This window comes from Dermochelys coriacea, chromosome 3, assembly GCF_009764565.3.
Source record: "Dermochelys coriacea isolate rDerCor1 chromosome 3, rDerCor1.pri.v4, whole genome shotgun sequence".
Classification (NCBI taxonomy): domain Eukaryota; kingdom Metazoa; phylum Chordata; order Testudines; family Dermochelyidae; genus Dermochelys; species Dermochelys coriacea.
Genome location: NC_050070.1, coordinates 150,866,927 through 150,889,594, shown reverse-complemented (window position 1 = coordinate 150,889,594; position 22,668 = coordinate 150,866,927). Strand labels below are relative to the sequence as shown.

General features: G+C 48.7%; 2 protein-coding genes across 5 annotated transcripts in view; one reads left to right on the top strand and one right to left on the bottom strand.

Moving 5' to 3' along the window:
* TCTE1 (t-complex-associated-testis-expressed 1) overlaps nucleotides 1–5,969 on the top strand; it is a 12,163-nt gene extending 6,194 nt beyond the window's left edge. Inside the window, 4 exon segments of the mRNA XM_038396475.2 lie at nucleotides 1,926–1,977; nucleotides 1,980–2,030; nucleotides 2,033–3,462; nucleotides 3,999–5,969. Coding sequence (XP_038252403.1) covers nucleotides 1,926–1,977; nucleotides 1,980–2,030; nucleotides 2,033–2,118 — 189 coding nt within the window. The 3' untranslated portion in view covers nucleotides 2,119–3,462; nucleotides 3,999–5,969.
* TMEM151B (transmembrane protein 151B) overlaps nucleotides 4,869–22,668 on the bottom strand; it is a 33,728-nt gene continuing 15,928 nt past the window's right edge. The window contains exons 2-3 of one of the 4 annotated variants that reach the window (XR_006280167.1): nucleotides 20,288–22,668; nucleotides 4,869–13,033 (exon numbers count right to left, since the gene is read on the bottom strand). Coding sequence is in view for 1 of the 4 variants with exons in the window: in XM_043511589.1 (XP_043367524.1) it covers nucleotides 21,232–22,668 (1,437 nt within the window). In the remaining 3 variants the exon portion in view is untranslated. The other 3 variants (XR_006280168.1, XR_006280169.1, XM_043511589.1) reach the window with 3 other exon arrangements.

Below are 22,668 nucleotides of genomic sequence, written 5' to 3'. Positions count from 1 at the left end.
AATTCAGGGAATATTTCTGAGACCGTCATGGCTTCATCATGGTATGAAGGCATCACCCTTATAATCTCCCGCTGGTATCGATATTCAGATCAACGTTGATAGAAAACTGGCTCACTTACTGAATTTATGTAAGTCTCAGCTCTGCTACTGAGTCACCATGTGGCTTTGGCCAAAGTTTCATATCAGTATGCCTAATATTCAACTCCTAAATCCAAGTGGCCTGATTTTCAAAACTGGTGGGCATACACAAATCTCATCGAAGTCACTGATGGTGCTCAGCTTCTCTGAAAATCAGGTCACTTCTATTTAGTTGGCTACATGTGGATAAAGGAATCCTAAATCTAGGCAGCCATGTTTGAAAATGGCCTCTAAGCTCTGTGCCTCAGTTTCCCCAATTGGTAAAATGGAAATAGTAAAAACCTACTGTACCTGTCTGCCCACCTCGTAGGGGAGCTGACAGAATTTATTACCCAATGTTTTTAAAGAGCTTGAAGACAGCAAGCATTTTATTCTAATTCTTATTAGCCTCTAAATAGGAAAGAGCTAGAATGTAATAATAGAAGGAGAAAAGGGTGTTCTAAAGGGTTGAGGTTTATCCTTGGAAATAATAACCCTAATTCTTAGCCCTTCCATCCAAGGGTCTGAAAGCACTTTGCAGATGTTCATTAGTGAAGCCTAGAATACCCTGAGAAATGGGTTAGTAATTATTGTCTCCATTTACAGATTAGGAAACAGAGGCACAGGCAGAGAAAGTGACTTGCCTGAGGTGTCACAGTGTTCAGTGGTAGAGCTGGAAATGGAACCTAGGAGTCCTAACTCCAGCCCCCTGTTGCAACCATTAGATACACTTCCTTCCCAACATAGGACACCAAGCGAGGAGTTGCGACTCCCAGGCCCCTGGTCGAACCACTAGAGACACACACAACTCGGGCCTTGGGCTATGTGCCTGCATTCCTGTTGATTTCCTTCCCTTCCTTTCCCACTTCCTGCCCTCTCTCAGGAAGGTCAAAGGCAGTGGGAGGCTGGGGGCAGGAGGAGTGGTCACAGAAGGTAGGAGCTAGGGTGCCCAGATGTCCTGATTTTATAGGGACAGTCCGAATTTTGGGGGGGAATTTTTCTTATATAGGCACCTATTATCCACCAACCCCGTCCTGATTTTTACACTTGCTATCTTGTCACCCTAGTAGGAGCAGCATGGTTCATTTGGTATCTGATAGATATTGATTGACAATACCTAAGATTCAACACCTCCAGGAAACATCTGTTGGTCCAATCCCTGGAGTGTGTTGACAGGTGAGGTAGCTAATGGTACCAACATGAGCTGCATCCCAAAACTCTAGAACTCCTAAAATCTCTGCCAGATTTTCTATCACGGCTTGAATTTCCTCCATGGATTGCACTTGAGTTGTGTGGGAGGTTCTGCCTCACCACAGACGTCCCCAGGAGATAGCCTCCTTTTCAGAAACTATCTGAGTGGACCTCCCTTGACATTTGCTGGAGTAGGAATGGTATATCTAATTGTGCTGGTGTTGACATTAACTGAGCTGATGAATGGGTGACCAGATACACCGGCATGGCTCTGTCAGGTTATCATCTCAGTCTTAACCAGCCATGAGCCTGAGAATTGCTGACATGATGCCCAGAGGGAGCTATTAGTGTGTGCACTGCATAAGGTTACACTCCTTTTCTGTTTTTCCTGCCAGTAATGTTTCAGTCTTGCCAAGGAATAAGATACCCCATGTTTGCTTATTGTCATGTACTCCTACTTTGGACATGTGAGATGGAAATGCACATGCTCCTTTCTCCCCTACTCCACTTGCAGGCAGTAGGTGAGTGCCGGTGAAAGGCACTCTTGGGATTGGGGGAACATGAAGCAGCAAGCTGCCCTGGTCTGAACTTCACACCCATCTCCTTTCTGACTCCAGGATGGTGGGAAGCAGCTGCTGGAAGGAATGTCAGATAACAAGACCGTGACTGAATTGACCTGCGGCTGGCAGAGGTGGGGCAAGAGAGCGAGTACCTCATTAACCAGCCCTGAAGGCTAACCAGGAAATTGCCCGTCTGAAAACCTTGTACCAGTCAAACTCCTTGGAAGAGAAATCCCCAGATCTGGATTAGCCTATCACATGCCCTTATTTACCACTATAGCCTTTGAAATGAAATGTCTCTCCTCAATTGGGCAGCTGGGGCCATATGACATTAATTCATGATTGTGGGAGAGGTAAGAAATGTAACAGACAGCCTGGTGTCAAGGACTAGGCCCTACCAGGCAGTTGGATCCAAAGGAGATTTCTCACTGGCTCCTTCACACAGTGTGGTCAAGGGTTTCCATGTGACTTCACTCCTCCATCACAGCAGTGCTGCTGGATTGTGGCTGTTGACACCTGTCTGTAAGGAACCAGCGGATTACCCCAGGTGTGGCTGATTACACTCACACCGTGATTTCAATGTATTTCCTACTTCTCACAAACTGGCCTGGAAAATTTCCATCTCCTGGATTAGTCTTAAGATAAAGTTTTTCTTTATATAACCTTTTCAATTATTTTTTCTTACAATAAAATAACTAAAACAGGGAATTATACATATTCCACTGTATTGGCTACTATTCTTACCAATGAAATCAATTGGCAGTCTATGATAGGCATACTACAGTAGCCTGTGGACCACAAGCAGTCTGAGGCGAGTTGTCACATGGTGCTGGGGCCTTCTTTGTTTCCAGCTGCTAAATGGCATTAAAAACTCAAGCCACGTTCACTACTGGTCTAAATGTTTCCTCTCCAGGTGAGCAATGGTAGTTGCAGTTTGGATGTTATATGACTGTGAAGGGAGATACAGAGATTGTGTGTGGGTATTAAAAATGTGGGTTGTGCTATGAACAGAGTTGAGAAACCAGTGTATACAGAGCAGTTAAGAAGCAGGAGAGAAGAGTTAATAGTCATGGAATAGTTAATGCATTACATACCAGATGCCATCTTCTAGAGGAAGATTGTACATATTGGGCCAAATTCATGCCTGCTGTACCTCCACTGACTTGAATGAGTTTACAGGTAGGATGAACTTGTCCTCACCCATAGTTAGATTCTGGATTGTCCTGGGTCTGTAGAACAAGTGCTAATCCTCAAAGTTCTGAGTAAGTGAACCCTGTTGCTTATAACTTGTTTTGGTGTCCTTATAAATAGGTAAAGCTCATTTACTAATACCTAATTAGTTCAGGTGTCATCACATATGAGTTTTGCATTAGACAGTCATGAATTTAGGGCAAGCTTTTTCTCTCTCGCTCCAAACATTTTGATTGCATCAATTTAGCATTAAGTGAGGTGCTTATCTTTGCTGATCCCCAGTGAAAATGGAGTTGGGGAGAGTTTGCGGCACTTGCCATGATTAGAAATCAGCTTTGACCTGGAACCTAAAAATTGTATATAATGGGGCATTCTACAAACAATGTAAACTGGGCTGCCTTAAGTGAGTATTGTTTTGGACAGTTAGGTAACAGCTTTGGTAATATTTTGTTTCCACCTGTAGCAGAAAATCAAATCTTTAGGTAACATGAATTTTTTGCTTATGGAGTATTTGTGAGTGGTAATGAGAACTCTTGCTGACTCAGTCACCTGTATGTCTGTCTTGTCTTTGTTCCAAACTTGTGGTGTAGGATATTTTTCAGCCATAATTTTCCAGAGGATTGTGTAAACTTTACTAGTAGAACAAATTCTTCATTAACAACATCCTAAGCAGGTTGGTAACTTCTCTAATGTGTAACTGCAAAACACAGGCTTTGCATTATGATGTCATCCTGGCACGTGGGTTAATGTGGGGTAGTGATTGGATCTGATGTGGCTTCATGGAGGCAACTTGCCTCTGAATTCAAACCCCCAAAGTTCTTGAGACCCAGTTATGATTCCTGTGGTGCCTCCCAGGTTTTGGAAAGCGTTCCAGTAATAAGCTTAAGCCAAGACCATTGAGGGGGAGTGAGCCCAAGCAACAGCCTTTTGTCCCCACAGTGAAACAGCGGAGCATCTTCCAAGCAAAGTGGCCTGTTCCAGATCTGACCTTCAGGCCGTGCTGCTATTTCAGGCTTTTCGGTTAAACAGGATATGTAGAGGTTGGGGAGGGGAGAATGTTGTTTGTTGCAGGTCCGAAGCTTTTCTCTGCTTATTGACCCAGCTGAGGCTTTGAATGTATTTTTACAAACGCTGTCTAGAATGCTAGACAGACGTGATGACGCTAACGAGCTATGTTCCATAAACAATAGATCTCCCCCTCTTAGGAAGGGTTATGTGCTGTTCTGCCTTTGCTCCTCAGTGGCATTGCTGTGGGAACTGGTGAGGCTCATTTTGAATAGGACACTTGTCTTAGGGATGGTGGTTGTTTTTAACCAAACTTTTTTTAATCTAGGGGTAGGAGAGCTGTAACATCCCAGCCAGAACCCATGCAGCTCTGTGCACCCTGCTCAGAGGAAAGCCAAGCTGTTTTGCTGAAAACAAAGCTGCTTCCCCTGCATTCAGAGGGAGGGCTCCCCACCTATCACAACTGGAAGGAAGGGAAGCGAAGGAGTAGTGGCATAAGAGTAAGAGGCAGCCAGGGCTCTGTCTCCTCACTCACACACTTCTTCCCTGGAGGGGAAAATACTTGTTGGGCCCAGTCTATTGGCCACCTGAGGAGGGTGATGGGAAAGGGGCCACTTGATTGACTCCCCTCCTTTGGTCCATCCCTCCTGCAAGAACACTGAGCCATGACAGGTCTCACAGGATAATGTCCTTTTGCCTCTGTGTACAGAGGGGTCTGGCCTCAGCCTACTTGTCCTATGTTCACTACCAGTGAATAACATTACAGAGTCTCTGACATGAACAAACCCACAGCTGAGGCCGGAGTCAGTGAATCATCTGGAACTTTTATTACACCGATTTGGTTTACAATCTTTGTACTCTGATATTTCCAACAGAAAAGGCAACATTGTGATATACTGTTTATACAGAGAGAGACAGATAGACAGAGCTAGATCATATTGACATATTTAAAAGTAAAAACTGTTCCCAGTGCTCACTAAAGAGTTTGTTGGACAGATCCCCGCCGGTGCCTCGCTCCACCCAGCGGATACAAACGCTCGTGGCTCTGCTGCCTGCGGACCCCAGGCCAATGGGACCCTTAGCTGCTTGATGCTCTGGCCTTATAGATCAGAAAGGATACGGTGTGAGGTTATCACTAGCAGCAATGGCCACCTTAGAGGTGTGTCAACAGCACTACCCTAAAGCCCTTGCAAATCAACATACACTATTTACTCCCTTCCAAGCTACACATCAACGCTGTGGTGTTCTGCAGGGGCTATCCCCAACAAAAGAAAAGCCAGCCACAGCAGCTATAAAAGATTTTGTCAAGACCTCTCCAGAACATCAGCTACTCATTACCCACCACTAAGCATTTTTTGTTGAGATGGGTGTTTTTAAGTTTACAAATATTTTCTTAAAGAAGTGGGGAGGGATAGCTCAGTGGTTTGAACATTAGCCTGCTAAACCCAGTAGTTGTGAGCTCAATCCTTGAGGGGGCCATTTAGGGATCTGGGGCAAAAATTTGGGATTGGTCCTGCTTTGAGCAGGGGTTGGACTAGATGATCTCCTGAGGTCCCTTCCAACTCTGATATTCTATGACACAGCTGAAGTAGATGAGATTTTGTTTAGTAACCTTGCAAAAGCCCAGGGACCATGTTCAGCCACACGGGGCAGGTGCCACTCCCAATGATGTGGATGGACCAGTTACGAAAGGGTTAGATTTGTCCCAAGACCAACTCTTTATATTACAAGTGCAGCCCACTTCGTGGAGAGCAGGGTGATGCATTGAAAACAAGTTCAGTGTGGGAAGCGGTTGTGTTCCCAAAATGTACCGTAAACCACACTCCACCAAATACACAAAGAATAGTAGGTTTGTTTGGCAGCATCGGCCCTGAGAGGTGGTTAGAACTGGGCAAGCATAGTTTTTAAATATTCACAACCCTTTTTTTTTTTTTTTTTTTTTTTTTTTGGTTACAATAAAAATTGTATTAAATTGCCTTCCAGGGCATTCACAACCTTCTTCCTGTAAACAGAGAAAAGTTTGCAAGCAGCTGAACTATAGCAGCTATCTTACAAATGCATACCTGTGCCAAGACTCTCGGGAATGTCTGTTCAGGCAGCCATCTTGAAATCTCTTGGACTTCCCTCCTCTGGTACCAAAATGAAACCATGTGATTTGGGTGACTGCCCCCTCCTCCTCCCACCAAACATGGACCCACAGAAGTGAATAATGTGTTAATTTACACATCTTTGAACAATTTCAAATAACAAACCATTTAGTAAAAATCCAAGTCTGGCCATGGACAATCGGCAACAGAAATAAGGTCAAATTAATGGAATGAATAATTCACTAGCAATAGTTCACTAGTGCTATGGGAGGCAAACAGTCCCATAGGACACTGAAGGTGTAGGTCAACTGTGAGACCTCATTGCAATGCTAGGAATGAATGACCTTCAGCTCCTAAGTCTGAGAGCAGTTTCTGCTCCACTTGGCTGTATGTTGATAATCCCCAAATGCTGTTTGTGCCCTATCCAGCAGCATAAAGGGGCAAAATCAGGGCGAGCCAATCAAATGAGACAGCATTTCTTTGTGTGTGCGCGGAGGGAGGGGCGCATAAACAGCGGCTTCTAGAGTTTTGAGCTCTTGTGAACAACACTAGAGCGTTTGTTTTAAGTGTGCAAGTAAGTGCCTCCACTTGAGCTGGATGGGGCGAAAAGCTGGTTCCTTAAAGCAGCAGATGGCAAGCTGGGCTTCTGATCTGAATGCATACGGTGGAAGGGACGTATCTCTGTGGCTGGCTGCCCAAATCTCACAGCTTCTGCTGTGAGCAACAGTGGTGTAAGTTCTTGGTGTCAGAGCAGCAATGTCTCATGAAATGGGCTAGTTAATTTCCAGCACTAGCTGGGAAATGTGGGGGGTGAGTATGCCCAGAACTCCTTACTTCATTCAGCCCCTTCATTTGGCCTGCATTAGGTTGGCACTGTCCAGACTGAGCTTTCTCTATTCGCTGCCAGGGTGGGGAAGCATTTCTACTGCCGCTTAGTCTACCTTTTGTGCACTCAGCCAGCCAGAGCGGCTGGAGAATGGCAATTTGGAGTCGGGGGGGAAGACGAGTCCTGGTGGGTTTGTGTGTCACCCTGAGACAGCAGAGTACGGCCAGTCATTTCCATGGCGGCTGAAAAAGTCTGAGGGACTGGGTGGAGCCTTGCGTGCCCAGTCGCAGAATAGCCTGAAACCCTGTTTGGGGTTTTTAAAAACGAATTAGTGAACAAATGTGATGCTCATAAAATGAGGGACAGAGTGCTGGTCTGAACCATGCATAGTGTTGGCCAGATTCCTCCCACCTAGCCCTGCTAATTCGCCTTGGCCAGATAGCTCCCCTTTCTACTCCATTCCTGAGCTCTCCACACAGCTCTGCTAATTGTCCTCAGTCTGCACCTGCCACCCCCTGTCTCACACACTCTCGTTCAGTCCTAGGGCCCACACAGCTCTGCTGATGTATCTCGCTCTTGATCTGCAATTCTTCTACTCTTGGCTCGCTGCAGAGCGGTACTTTTGTTCACAGGGGAGTAAGAACGAAACCCTCTGAACTCATTTCGCTTGTGTCCTATGTGGGGAGGGTTGTAGGGAGTGGGGGAGATGTGAGGTAGTGTAGAGACACTGCCTGCAAATGGTTAAATTAGGCTGAGAGCATAGCTAAAGAATAAAGAGCTTTATTCCCACTAGCCAGGCTTCAGAAAGCAAGTGCTGCCAGATCCCTACCAACACTATCCCCTCTGGCCTGGATGGATTAGCTTCTCTAGAGGCGAAAGGCAATTTAGTTGTGAGCCAGCAACAATTGTACATCTGGGCCTCTGGCCACGTTATCCCTTGTGGTTAATGCTCATCTGTTCCTTGGAGAGTGGGCTGAGAGCACCAGCCTGGGAGGCAATGGTATTGCTCTGATAAATTAAGGTGTCTCAGGCCTTGCAGTTACACCAGGCGTTACTCACACAGCTGTCTCCTTAGCCAAGGAGACTTCTCCTTTCAGAATGTCCATTGCACACCTTTCGCTCTACATTGACGCTCCCTTTGATTCTGCCTTCCACTGTTTTCTCCCATGCCATCTTCTGTCCTGTAACAACCTCCGTAGCCCCGTGCCTCAGGCTCCTTCCTCCTCTCCAGCCAACCCCCACCCCCTGAAAAGCCACCACTTCCCCAAAGCCCACAAATGCCAAGCAACTGGACTATAGCATGCTCACCACTCCCACTTAAAAAGATCTATGCTGAGTTCTCACTGTGTTCTGGCCTGCCTAGTCAGTTTTTATCTGACTCTGTCCAGCCGGGAAGCGCCTCAGGGCAGAGAGCTTCATCTGTGAGTTGGACACTGCACATTCTGAAGGCAATGGCAAAGCTTCCTTCAACATCAGCAGCAGCAGGACTGGGTCCTGTGTTTATAAAGGGCCCTGTAGATAACGCATCTCTGTGTACGATATTTGTGATGGTGATCGTGCCTTTTGGTCCCTCGTGCCTATAGCGATGTGGTTGGAGTTCCTCTGCCTCGTTTAGCTGGCCCCTCTGCTCAGGGAAAGCAGGTATCTATCTCTCAGCTGCTGAGTCCTGGAGGTCAGGAAAACCAATATGGCAGGGCTTTTTACGCTCTGGTGTCATGATCTTTTGGGACCGTTTCTTCTTGAATCTCTGGAAAGCTCTGACATAGATGCCTATATGCGTTCAAGGAGTGAAGGAAGCAGTGGGGAAGGTTTTTTTGTGAGTGTAGCAACCAGCATGACTGAAGGAATGATGGCTGTGCTGCAGTGATTTAGAGAATAAAGGAATTCCCTCATGGGTCCAAGTCACATCACAGAGCACAGAAGTGGGTTTGTGGCTGTCCCCAGAGAAGACAGATTAATCCAAGGTTTGTGCAGCCCTCGGGGGGGAAAATGTGGCCAATGGAAATTGACAACATGGCCGGTGGCTGCCGAAATATAGTGCAGAATGAGGCCACTCCCAATCGCAGCATTCCATCTTGATCCAGGGGTTCAAGGGAGCAGGTGGGATGGTCATTCAGGCTTTGGTCATGTCAGTGGGATTATGGTTGGGAGCTGAATCGGGAAGATGAGATTGGATGGAGTTATGCCTAGTATCAGATTGGGGGAAGGATTCAATGGCTCTCCAATTCCAGTCAGACATGGGGACTAGGATGCTCTAAAACACTTCTCACCACATGCTTATTGGCACCACCTTTCTATCCCTGCCCTTCACAGCTCATACACTCACTGCAGCAAACGTGAAACTCCACAACCACCTCCACACACAGAAGGCCAGAGATCAGCTTCCTTTCCCATGAAACAGGCATCATTTTGTCATTTACTGAACTGCTGCAGTAAATAATGGATTACTCTGAGCTAAAACCACAACTTGACAAATTTTGGCACAGGACTCCATCTCACTAGCTCTGCGTATGCACCAGGCCAGTTTGTTTTGATGGAACACGTCTGTGACCATTTCAGATCCTGGATGACTGCAGAGGAGAATTTCAGACACCTGCATCTATTCTGGATCATCCAGCCCATCTAGAATGCTACCGATATAACAACTTTATCCTTTTCTATTTTCTCCTTCTGTTTTGTTCTCTTTTTCCTTGAGGCCCGACTATTTAGTGGAAGTGGTTGAAATTTTTCAAATTGGTGAGGGGTATGAATAAATTTTTCATCAAAAATTCAATTTTCAAGCATAAAAGGGAAAAAGAAAAAAACCCTTTACCAAAAGTTGTTCAGGATTTTTCTCTAGCTCTATTTTGAATTTCTCTAACTTTTGAGAAATTCCTGTAACACATTTTGTTGGGATTTTTTTTTCCAACCAGCTCTACAGTGTATTGAGTGAAGCTTCACAGAACTGCAGAATCCATTAGTTTGCAGTGCTGTTGTAGCTGTGTCGAGTCCAGGATATCAGAGCAACAAGGAGGGTGAGGTAATATCTTTTATTGGACCAACTTCTGTTGGTGAGAGAGACAAGCTTTTGAGCTCCACAGAGGTGAAAAAAGACAAGCTTTTGAGCTCCACAGAGCTCTTCTTGAAAGTTTCCTCTTTCCCCAACAGAAGTTGATCCAATAAAAGATGTTATCTCATCATGCCTCTCTCAAAGGGCAGGTCTACACTACCAGTTAAGTTGATCTAACTTACGTTGCTCAGGGGTATGAAAAAGTGCCCCCCCTCCCCAGCAACACAAGTTTTGTGCTGTCCACACTGGAGCTGTCGGCGGGAGACGCTCTCCTGCTGACATAGTTTATGCTTCTCACTGAGGTGCAGTAATTATGCCGATGGGAGAGTGCTCTCCTGTTGGCACAGTGCATCTACACTGGATGTGCTACAGCAGTGCAGCTGCATCAGTGTGGCTGTGCCAATGTAGCGCTGTAGCATAGACTTGCCTAGAATCTATTATGTCATTCTCCCACCTCCCCTTCCCCACATCTAATGTCATCACTTAGGGCCAACTGTTCCCCAGAAGAAAAATCTGATTTAAAAAAAACTCTCTCCCTAACTTGAACAGGAAGACTCCATCTGTTATCACCTGATCTCGTGTATCTGCTCCTGCTTCTGGAGACTTGTTTGTATTCTCAGGCCTATGTTTTGAATCCTTTTTCACCCTGATTGCTTCAAGGGCTGCCATCCAAAGTCAGAACTCATTAGATGTCAGCTGACAGTGCAGCTAATGGACACTAGAATCGTGTGACTGATACCAGTACTAAATCATCTTGACTCATTGTAGCTATGTTGTGTTTCTTTCACTACGTGAATAGCTAAGATTGCAGAAGCAGCTTGCACTGATGGAGAGTGAGTGATCCTCGTGTGTGTGTGTGTGTGTGTGTGTTTGCTCTGCAAAGTCCACTAAAGTCTAATCACAGTGGGTGATCTACAAAATCCCTAAAGTTCCAAGAACTGGCAATATTTCTGGAAGGGCTCATGTGTTCCCATAAAGTTTCATTTTCCCCATTAAAAGTCTTAAGTTTTAAAAAAACAAAACACCACCACCAACGACCAATTGGTTTCCATGGGCCGTTGTGCTTGTCACTGGTGCCAGAAGCACATACTGCACATTGGTATGGACTCCTGAAGCCTCAGCAGTTTCTGAAAGTGTTGCATAGGTGGGTGATGTACCCGCTGGTAGAGACTGGCTCTGGATTGCAGGAAGATGATCTCCTTGGACTTCATAAAGACGCTGCCCCAAAGACAGACCAGGCATGGAGAGAACAAGGGGAAGTACATGAGGCTTCTTCCAAGTTTAGTTTAGACCTTGGAACTTGTAGGCAGGAATGCTGTGGAAAATGCCATGTCCTGGCTGGAAAGAGTTGCTGTTTTGGAGAAGAATCCTCCTGGCCCTAGGTGGCAGTGGTCAATTTGTTTGTTTCGATGCAGCTGACAAGATCAAATCCTTGGGCATAAGGTTCCCCTTCAAAGTGTAACTCTAGGTTCCATGACGGAGGGAGGAGAGCAGAACCTCCTGACAACAGGTTGGCCACAGGGATACCTGGATCTCACAAGCCCATTGAAGACCAGTTAGATTCTGGAAGGTGATTTATTTAGCAAAATCCCAAAGTTAATTCCAGGCATAAAATAGATATTGCAAGGATTGATTAGATTGGATTCAAGGGAAGTGAAGCTGTGGAGAAGATGGGCCATGTTCACCCTTGTGTAGCTCCGCTGGCTTCAACAGAGTTACAACTAAGGATGAACACAGCCAATTAATTTCTACTTGCACCTTGGCTATATCCCTTCCCCTTCTTTCCAAAATGCCCATTATATCCACTAAAGTTAGCAGTGCCCACAAGGGGGAGGAAAAAAACAACAACTCTATGTTCCAAACTGTATATGACCCAACACATCACACATCCAGGCTATGCGAACTCTATGCCAACATGTGCATTTCAGTTGGAATATACAACTGGCCTGATGTTTAACTCACAGGCCATGTATTGGATAGCATGGAGCCAGGTAGCCATATATTTTATTTTCTTCAACAAAGACTAATTTAATTTAAAAGAAAGCATTCATTCTGTTTGGAGCTCTATGGCTGCCCATGGTTTGGTAATCTGAATTCTGGCTGGTGCAGTAATATTTCAGATCTCCACCATACATACTGCACTTCTCACTGTATACTGCAGGACAGTAGCAGCTCCACTGCCTGGTTTTAAACTTGACAGCTGTAAAATATCACTTGTGTGATAATTAAACAGAAATTACCAGGGTTGTAATCTGAACGGCTGGAACAAAAGGCCAAGGATGTTATTTCACCATTGGAGTAATACTTAAATCAGAGGGGCGATCTTATACCGTTATTGCCCCTGAAACCAGGTGCTACTTGGCTTATCACCCTTTTTGTCTTCTTAAAGATTAAGGCCCCAATCCTACGGTTGAATCCCCACAGGCAGGCCCCTAGTGGACTCTGCATAGGTGCAGAGGACCACTCTTGTAAAGCCGGTTGCAGAACAGGGTCCTGCATGTAAAGGCCACACTCGTGGGCGTCAGCCATCTTGCTCTTCTTAAAGAGTGTCGCCCGCTGAAAATATCCATTCCAGTGCCCTTCCCTCTGCCTGCTTCCCAGGCAGTGAGTAGAGCAAAATCACCCGTGTCTTCACTTGCTACTTCAACCTAATCGGAACTTGGACAAAAGATGAAAAGTTAACTAATTACTTGGGAAGCAAAGGGCAGCAAAGGGCTATTTCTCTGGATTGTGAGTACTAGGTGCAAAGAGGGTTTTTTTTAAAAGTCGAGCAAACAGTAGCCTCTACATTTTCCATAGTGAAAATTGGCTGGTTGTCAGCACAGCCCTGGATTGTCAAGAATCACATCTTAAAAGCAGTGTTTGTTGGTGTTCTTCATTAAGCTCCAGCTCGGGAGTCACGTTATATGGTGAGGGTCTCCACTTTCATTTAAGAAAAAAAAGAAGTTCTAAGTCCTTGTTGTTGGGGAGAAGAGCTTGAAAATGTGACTTGTAAAGGCTCAAACACCTAAAGGCAGATGAAAAGAACCCCAAATGTATTTATTTTTTAAAATCCTATCATTTTTAAGCCAGGTTATGCATCTGGAGTGGGGGCTGATTCATATTCGAATGCATGCGGTTAGCTATACCGAGAAGTTTCCTCTCCCTGCCTTATCAACAGCACCTGCCATTGTTAAACCTGAAAGAACATTCTGAAAATTCACCTGCTGTCCTCATCAGGAGTTTGTTTGAGGTGTTGCATTGCAGGCAATGATACGAGGCTGGTCAGTTTTGCTTCCTTGCACTGCACTAGCAAAATGCTTGGGAACCTAGCACTGTTGGGGAAGGTTCAAAGGCAAAAATAATAATGGCTAAAATGATGGCAATATGTCTATTCAGATTAGGGTTGACTGAACCACACACACACCCTTTAATTAGCAAAACCAAACCTTGGGGCCTATGCTACTTGACAGATTCTTGCATGGCAGCAACAGGAAATGCAAAATAGCTCGAGTATTATTTAACCTTATCCTCTTTGAATACTACATTAGCTGCTTCACGTGCTGGGAAAAGAAGGGGCCTTACTGCTGTCCCGTTCAAGCATCGTGCTCCATGGGTAAAAGCCTGCTGTGTCGAGCATTGTGCTGAGAACAAACCCCAGTGTATGGGAGACTGCAATGGTTGGGACAGGGATGTGAAAAGTTTACCCTTCCCCTCCCCCTCGCTTTGCAACCTAGCTCCAGCGTGCTCCTACCTTCACTAAGGGATATGTTCTGATATGGGCTGTAGGGGTGGGGCCACTCTGCTCTCCACACGTACAGGGAGAACAGCGCCAGGCACCTACAACACGGAGAGCAAAATCACTCTGCAGGGATCTGCTGAGCTGTTGGGAGAGGGAAAATCAGCCCTGAGATGAGCCTTAGCTTGCAGGATAATGGCCCCTCCTTGCTTTGCTCTTTTCCCCTCTCCCTGCCTGGGTTTTTTCAGGGCTAGGATACAAGGAAGGAATCTTTGGACAGGAAAAAGTTGCACAGTCCAGCAAGCACATGGTCTGTGTAATAAGACCTTGGAAGAAATGGGCACTTGGGCTCTGGAGAAGAGAAGGCTGAAGAGAGAGGGTACATGTCTGTTCATACAGAGAGGGATGTTCCAGAGAGAAGCAGGGTCAATTACTCTCATTAGTCAATGGAGGAGAAGTAACGGGATTAAGATACAACAGGGAGAATCAAGTTAGATATCGGGCAACATGCTATCATAAAATGAGCAGACAGGCAATCGAACGAGCTGCCAAAGGAATCACCATCACCGGCATAGACATAGCTGAGATCAGACACTAGACTGCAGGGAGAATGGATACCTGGCCAGTTCAGACACTGCTGCTAAGCCTATAGCCACATGGGGGTCCCTGGATCCCATCCCAACCGGAGGGGGTGAAATGCTAGTGGTGGTTACTGCCACACAGACTAGAGGATTGGTGCTTAGGGTGACCAGATGTCCCAATTTTATAGCAACAGTCCCGATACTTGGGATTTTTTTCTTATATAGGCTCCTATTACCACCCCTCCCAACCCTCTGCCCTGATTTTTCATACTTGCTGTCTAGTCACCCTATTGGTGCTTTGTGCTGACAGTGTAAATAACTTGTGCCCCTTGGAGAATTAAAACATCTCCCCATTCATGTGGGCCTGACTGGACACATAGTAGGTTCCTCGTTCCTCCTGTTTAATGCATGTTTAACACACATGTACTAGCCCCCTCACTCCTTCATAAACCCATGCACCAGTTCTGGATGCTGCTGTTCTCTCCCCCCAGCCCCCTGGGATAGGAATATGGGTGTAAGGGGGGTGCACTGGACTCTTAGCTGAGGCCCCACGTGAATGGCTGGACTAAACGGCCTGTCAGAAGTGGGGGGGGGCAATAGCTGTGAGTCCCTGCTTCAAGCCCATCCTCTCTAGGTTTCTCATCCTCAGCCCAGGCCATCTCCTGTCTTCATCCCTGCTCCCTCAGCCCCTTGGCTGTGCTCCACTCCCAGCCCAGACGTGGCACATCCGCTATGCTGTTAGAGTCAGCAGCCAGGTCTCCCTACGTGACCGTGGCTTGTCCTTCCCCAGGGAGGGAAATGCGTGGACTGGAAGGGCTTGTCCTAGCCCCTGCTCACACTCTCAGGCAAGGCACATGCCTGGCTCCATTGTAACTCAGAACTGGGGGAGGAGGGAACCGGAGAGGCAGATGGAGTTCCTCCCTCCCCGCCATCCTTCTCGTTGGGGTCCAGGAAAGTCAGATGAGACACATATAGATGGGGCTGCTCTGATCCATTCCCTCTGGACCCGGGCTGGGTGACCATCCCCATCAGGGTACTTTCTAGTGTGTACCAGTGGCTTGGCTGGTGGCTGCACGGCTCCCGTCATCATCCGCTCAGCAGGCTCTCAGCCAGCGCAAAGGGACGCAGGAGGATGCAGGGGTGATGGGCAGATACCCCGGAGCGCTGGCCCTGCATGCTACCACCTGCCTTAGGGCAGCGCTTAGAAAAAAGGCAGCATGTTGGAGAACCTGCTGGATTTCAAAGGGATTAATTGGCCACTGGCATGTCTGATCTCAGCATTTCCTCCCCCGGAGCCCAGGGGACTCCTCCACTACCCGGTGAAAATCTCTTATCTGATGGGGGAGGAGAATCTTAACTCAAGTGGACAGCTGGATTTATTAATGGGCTAACCGTAGGAGAGCAGGGAGGAGGCAGCTGGGCTGCAGAGCCGAGCTGGTTAGAGGCTTTGTTGTGTGCGGTCGCACAGAGACACACACACACACAGGCTGCCCTTTCCTCATCAGATTGAGATGCCTAGTGCTTAACCTCCCCTCTATGGCAAAAGCTTTCCCCATGTATCCTAGCACCTGGCCCGTGTGCTGCCAACACCGTCAGGTAAAGGGTGGCTCAGGGCTAGCCCTAAGATTTGCAGGGGAAAGGGGAGATAGGGCTGTTAATTGCCTTCCTTTCAAAGTGGGGATCAGAAATGGGTGAGGAGTTCATGGTGGGAGATTGGACTCCAGGTGGCAGCTTTTCTCCCTGTTGCTGAAGAAGAGTGGGGGCTGGCCTATGAGATGTCAAGTTACTCTTAAAGGAGACCCCAAATCAGCAGTGGCTTAGTGGGGCCAGTACAAGTGCTGCTCTGTGGGAGTCCTGCGTTTGATTACTGAACCTGCTTTTTCTCTCCCTGGGGCTGGCAGGGGCTTGGGACATTATAGAGGCAACACCTCAGTCCACAGGGGGTAGGTGGGGTGAGAGCTTGGAGGGGCTTCAAGCAATCTTGGACAACCTTGGCTCAGGCTTTGGTGGTGGAGAATTCCAGTCAGAGGGGCAAAACTTCTCTCAGCAGCATTAGTGAGCCTAATGGTGCCACATGGGGACGCTGTGTTTGAAACATGAACTTGGTTGTGGGGGACTTTGTTCAGTCCCAGGTGCTGGGGCAGTGGGTGGCTCCCTCACTCTGCAGAGACCCTCTGGCCAAGTCAGCAGCAGTATCTAGAGGAAGCCTAGTCTTGCTGGCTGGTAGGAGTCTCCCCAATGACACTTTGAGGGTGGTGTGGGTGAAAATGGAGCTATCTAAGGACCAAGATGAACCTGAACCCAGGGGAAAAGAATCTTGGTGTGAAAAAGGACTGGACAAAGCTCATGGGCAGAGTGTTTGGCAGCAGAGTTTTGCTACTGGCGATAAAGGATGCGGGTAAGTAAACCTTTCTAACCTGCCCTTGCTCTGTGGGCTCCCCCGACCCTAGGGGAACTGAAAGACTTGCCGACCCCTATGATAAATCCATGGATCTAAGGCACCTGGGCACAGAAAGATAGCAAGTGTAGCCTAACCTAAGCCATGAGCAGCTTTAAAATGGAACAGCTGGGGAAGGACAAGAGAGCCTGAGTCCCCTCTAACATACCCCAGTCACACCCCATTTTAACTCCATTAACTTCAGTGGGGATACTCCTCTAACAAGGCATAAGGGCACATTCCACCATCTCCCACTGACATCACTAGGAGCTATTCTACTGACGTTAACAGGAGTTGCACTGGGCCCTGAGTGAGAGGCGAATGAGGCACTGGCCACCAAATTCAATTGGTATAAGAGAGCCAGTGGAGCTGTAGCCACTTCTACCAGGTCTGGGTTTGGCAGAAGCTTTGCATAGTGTGCAGACAACAATGGAAACAGAGGAGCAGGATAGCCTAGGGCCTGGTTATTTATACCTACCAGTTCTTAAAGGGCCACTACCGTTTAAGCCCAAAATGTAGGTTCTGTAGTGGGAGGAGGGGTTTGACAAGACAAAATCTGAATGGAACTATGAGGTTTTAAAAAAAGTTTCAGTTCAAACAGTCTTTGTTTTAGTACCTGATAACAAGTGAAACTGACTAGAAAACTCAGTGTGAAACTGACCAGCCTAATTTCATTGAGTAAGGAGCAGAACAGAAAATAAACTTCATCAGCGTTGGGGGGAAAGTCAATGAGATGTTTAAAATTCTTTCAGCTCTAACAGTCTCAGGTCCTGTTAGAAACATGGGGAAAGATCTTTATCTTGGAAATGAGGGGAAGTTAGTGAAGTATTCATTCTTATTCGAGAAATTCCCTAACGGTATGTCAGATTCTGGAAAGCAACCAACACAACAGCGTTACTGAGGAGAGGGGCGGGGATACAGGGAGTGGTACAGGCACTGTGATCAGTGAAGCAGTACACCAGCATTACATGCAGAAATGGCCCGGGGGAGGTCTGGCTGAACCAAATGCAATGTAACGCATGGTTCAGTGTGTGTTACTTGTCTCCTTTCTGTAGCTGATCTGCAGAGGGATAGACATGTCCTACTGCCAGGGCCGGATTAACCTTTTGTGGGGACGGCACCAAACATATCTGGGCCTCCATGAGGGCAATGGAGCATGGCGCAGGGAGGTCGGTCCCGAGAGCGAGGGGCCAGCCAAGGGCAATGGGGCATGGCATGGCAGGGGTGGCCCCGCTCCGCCCAGCCCAGTGCAGGGCACTATTTACAAACCAGCAGTTGCCAGACACACAGTGGCCTGCCCAGCCCTTTGTTGCCAGCGTACCCCTTCCCCTCAGGGGTGGGCCCATGCCACGGCACACAGCTGCCCCCACGCCCCAACACCCTATAGGCCATAGGTGGAGGGAAGCAGAGACTGCCCAGAGCCAGAGGTGCACTGAGGTCTGGCCAGGGGCTGAGAGGAGCAGGGGATAGGGCCATGGAGCGGAGAGGAGTCCTTGGCCAGCCAGCAGGCAGGCCAAGAGGAGCAAGTGGTGGGTGGGGGGGAGCCAGCAGGGTCTTGGAGCACAGTGCAAGTGGAGCAGGCCAGGGCCCCTTCTGAGCATGGGCTGGCTCCATGGCACCACTGGTGCATTGTAAATCTGGTACTGCCTGCTGCTTCTGCCAGCTACTGGAGTTACTCCTTTAGCTCAAGCAGTGGAGGACCATGCTGCTGCTTGGGTTCAAAGCTTGCTGCTGGCTAGTGGTGCGAGTTGCTCCATGCCGTTCTCTGCCATGGTGGATGATGGGAATGCAACAGGGCTGATGGACAGCAGGGACTGGGGGGATCACTGGCCAAGGCCAGAACTTGGCCATTCAACAGGCACAGACCAGCTAGCTGAATGGAAAAGGGGCCTTAGGAAAACCGGTGAGCCTATAATGAGTTCAAGAGGTGCGGTGATGTTCTAATGAAGAAGGCAATACAGACAGAACCAGCCCAGAGTTTGTGGGCCTAAGAGGCACTATCTCATCACTCCTTTCTCACATCCTAGCACAGACTTTGAAAGATCTCTATAAAAAATACAATTCAGCCTTGACTACTTTTCCTTTTTCCCTCCCACCACCAAATATTTATGGGCCCAATCCTGCAAATCCTTCCTCATGCAAGAAGCCTCATTGATTCCAGTAAGGACTCCTCACATGAGTAAGGGTTTGCAGGACTGGGAGCCTGCTGAGATGCCGATCCCTCTAGGTATGTGCATATGAAGTGGTGAAAGGCGGGCAACTGTGGTCAGTCCGTTCCAGGGTTACAAAAACGGTGGCATTCAGACTCCAGTGTGATGTGACCGTGGGACAAAGGCAACTTACTGCAGCCAGGTAATGGGCCAGCCTGGGTTTCCTTGAGCACTTTCCAAAATGATCCCCTCATTTCTAACCCCCCTCTGTAGTTTAGCATAAAAGAAATGCCTCGTGTGGCCATTGCTGCTGCTCTCTGAGGACCTGATCTTGCCACCCTGACCCATGACGAGTAGAACCATTGACTTCAAGTGACTGCTCATGTCTATAAGGATCATTTTCAGGAGCATGAGTTTGCAGGATCAGCTCCTGATGGCCTCACCCACAAGCCCAACCTAGCAGGAGATCTCACCCACATGCACTAGTTTCAGGAAGAAATTTAAAGAAAGTGACCCATTTAGGCCTTGATCCTGCTATTGGATTGCATAGGTGGACCCTCACTGACCAATGGGGCTCTGTGTTGATGCAGGGGGCCCATCATAGGATTGGGATCTGAAAGGTGAACTGTTGTGGTTTTTCCTGCTGCAGACACCTGAGTTGAAGGTTCTGTTTCCGCCCACAGTGGGGCAGGGAGCTGCATTCATGCCACCACTGCCGGTGTTTAGCTGCTCCCAGGGAACTGGCTCCTGCCCTTTACCTCTGATAAACCTGCTCGCAGACTCTGTACGGAACCTGGGATCATGGCCTTTGCAGACTATTATCAATGGGATTGTTTCTGTTCAGCTTTCAGCCAGCCAGAGGATTCTGCTCATTGGTCTGTACTATGAGGGAGGCAACCTAAAGAGGTTGTTGGGCAGGTTGCATATGATAGTCCCCTGAGGAGCCAGTGGAAACCCTTCAGAGAGGAGCGTGGAGCACAGGAGCTGAGGATCATGCTGAGAGGAGCCCTCTTTGTAACCACATGGGCCAAAGGGGTTGCATTGTTTCAGATTGTTAGCAGCTCTTCCCTTCACCAGCATGGACAGCAGAAACTCTGGGCCTCTCTACATCCCCACCCCTCTCCCATCTCCAGCCTCTCCTTGCCCTCAGAACTCTGTGCCAAACCCAGCTTCCCTTCGTATTACTTACTGGAGCCTGAAGCCAGCTTGACTTCATGTAATATTTACTCTCCCGGAGACCCGCCAACCTGCTCTATTATTCATAGGTAAACTGCAGTTGAACCTCCCTGGACGCCAGACTCCTTGCATGGCTGAATTAATTATGACTAGACCTCGCTCACTTCAAGACCTTGGGGTCCCCAGCTGCCCAACTCACCCCTTCCCCATAGGGTGTCTTTGGCTTGCAGAAGACTCCCAGCACACAAAGGTCTCCTTGGTTTGCTTTGCAGGCTGGGCCTTCTCCTGCCAGACCTACTGGCTTCATGCTGTGACTGCACTCTAATGCCAGGTAGGGCCTTTCCTCGGTTTATGCCCTGTTGCTTCCTGCTTTCTGCAACCCCAAATGGAAAAGTAATTGGCTTTAAGCTTTACCTAGGGGATGCCGATTCTTGGCCCTGGAGTGCTGAGGCTTTCTAAGGAGCTGTCTGGCAGCGATGCCCATCCCAGCAGCTGAGGACAGTGTAACAGTCGGAGCACAGTCTCAAAAAAGGGGGAAAGAGTTGGCTTTGTGGTTTTAAGCATCTCCTCTAAACTGCCCTTCAGCTCTATGGGCCCGGGTGCCCCAGGATCTTTGGCGCATGAGGAGTTAATCGCTGCTCCAAAGGGAATGTGCTGCCAGACTTTGATCCTCTTGGCCCCATGCGGGACCCTCTGTGAGACAGTAAGTCTGCAGCACTGGGGAGAGGGGCAGAGGTCACAGGTGCAGGTGGGTGGTAGTTGTCATTTAGCACTATTCCAGCCAGCCGGGGCCTTTCGAGTCAGAGCTTGAAACTACAGCACCCAGCTCCCTCCTTCAGTCCTTTCCTTTCTACCATTTTTTGCATGTGGTCATCGGTCTGTCATTTTGTGCCATGCCACAGATGGTGCTGCTGCTCGCCCATCCTGCTGCCTCCCCGACCTCCATGACATCAAAGGGGCCATGTGGCTGGGAGGAAAGGCAGCAGCTGTTGGGCCTATCCCTGGAGACCAAGAAGCAGTGACCTCTCCATCCCAAATGCTGAGTGGGGCACTGGTGCCTCGTTTTCCTGGCTATCCCTTCCCTTCCCAAGTCCTGTGTCTGGAGACACGGTGATCAAGAGGGAGATCCTTGCCGCCCTCCGCTCACAGTGAAGTCTCCATGCAGGACCCATTCCGATGGAGGTGACGGTGGTCGTGGTTGATACAGCCCTCGTTGCGGTGCACGATAAGGATGGGGAAGTAGAGGGCATCCTGGTAAGCAGGAGGGTCCTCCTCTTCCACAGTGACCTGGCTGGAGAGGCGGGTTTGCTCGGTCGGGCAGCTCTGCTCGTTCAGGCTCCCGCTCCGGCTCTGCCAGAGGCAGCTGCGCCGAGAGCCATAGAGGCGACCCAGCGAGAAGCGGCTGCTGCTGAAGGGGATCCTGGGGCTGCCGTTACAGATGCTCAGGGCGCTGCGGGAGAAAATGGATGAGCTGCTTATAGTCCTGTGGCACCGCTCGCAGTTCTGCCGGTAGCCCCCGTACCTGCAAGCAGTGTAGCTAGTGCAGCTGGAGAGCCCCACCAAGTCCATCAGGACGGCCTCTGAGTAGCTGGGCACGAGCTGCTGATTGGACCGGATGTGCCACTCCAGCTCAGTGCTGTCCACCGTGTTGACACGGGGCATCCTCCTGCAGAAGGAGCGCTCCTCAGCTGGTGTTACGGCCACAAAGTCAAATCCAAAGAGCTTCTCCACGTGGTAATGGACATAGGAGGTGCGGTACTCATTCAGCACCCGCAGAGGCCAGGACAGGGTCAGCAGGGCAGCCACCCAGAAGACATAGTGGGACACATACCAGGGCAGGTTTTCTGGGTCTGAAAAGGCCACCATGTATTCCTTAAAGTCCACATTCTTGAGGTGCATCCCCTCCCTGGCCTCCATGTAGTCGTCCAGCCCCTCGTTCTCGGTGAAGAAGCGGGCGCGCTGGGTCAGGTAGGAGTTCTCGGACTCAACATTGGCAAAGCTGAAGCATTTGGTGAAGCGGAGCCGAGTGGCTGGGTAGCTCTCCAGGTCCATCAGGTCCTTGGAGATGTCCTTAACCCCACAGTTAGAGAAGTCAAACTCAGCCTCCGCCACGTGGGTGTTGACCCTCTCGTGATACACCTGGGTGGTGGTGTAGGCATCCCCATTGCGGTAGCGGGTGACCTGCCGAGTCCTCCGGACATAGTGGTAACTGATGGCTTTCCACCAGATGCACGGGGTGGCCTGTTGCATTCTCTGCACCCGCTCGTGCACACTGTCTACGTCCACCTTGTACTGCAGCTCGTTGCGGATGTAGCAGTGCCAGCACTCCACCAGGTAGACCACGTAGAGCATCACCAGGAAGGCCAGGGGGATGTAAACATAGCCATTGGAGCAGGGGCTATCGTGATACATCATGGACTTGCCCTTGTAGGCGCTGTCAAAGGTCAGCCGGGTGACCTTGGTCACATGGCACCAGGTCATAGCTCCCATGCAGCCGTACATGAGAAGGGAGAGCAGCAGGCATTTCCAGTGGGATTCTCTGCAGAGGGACTTACTGAGGGACTGCTTCACCGGTCGCTG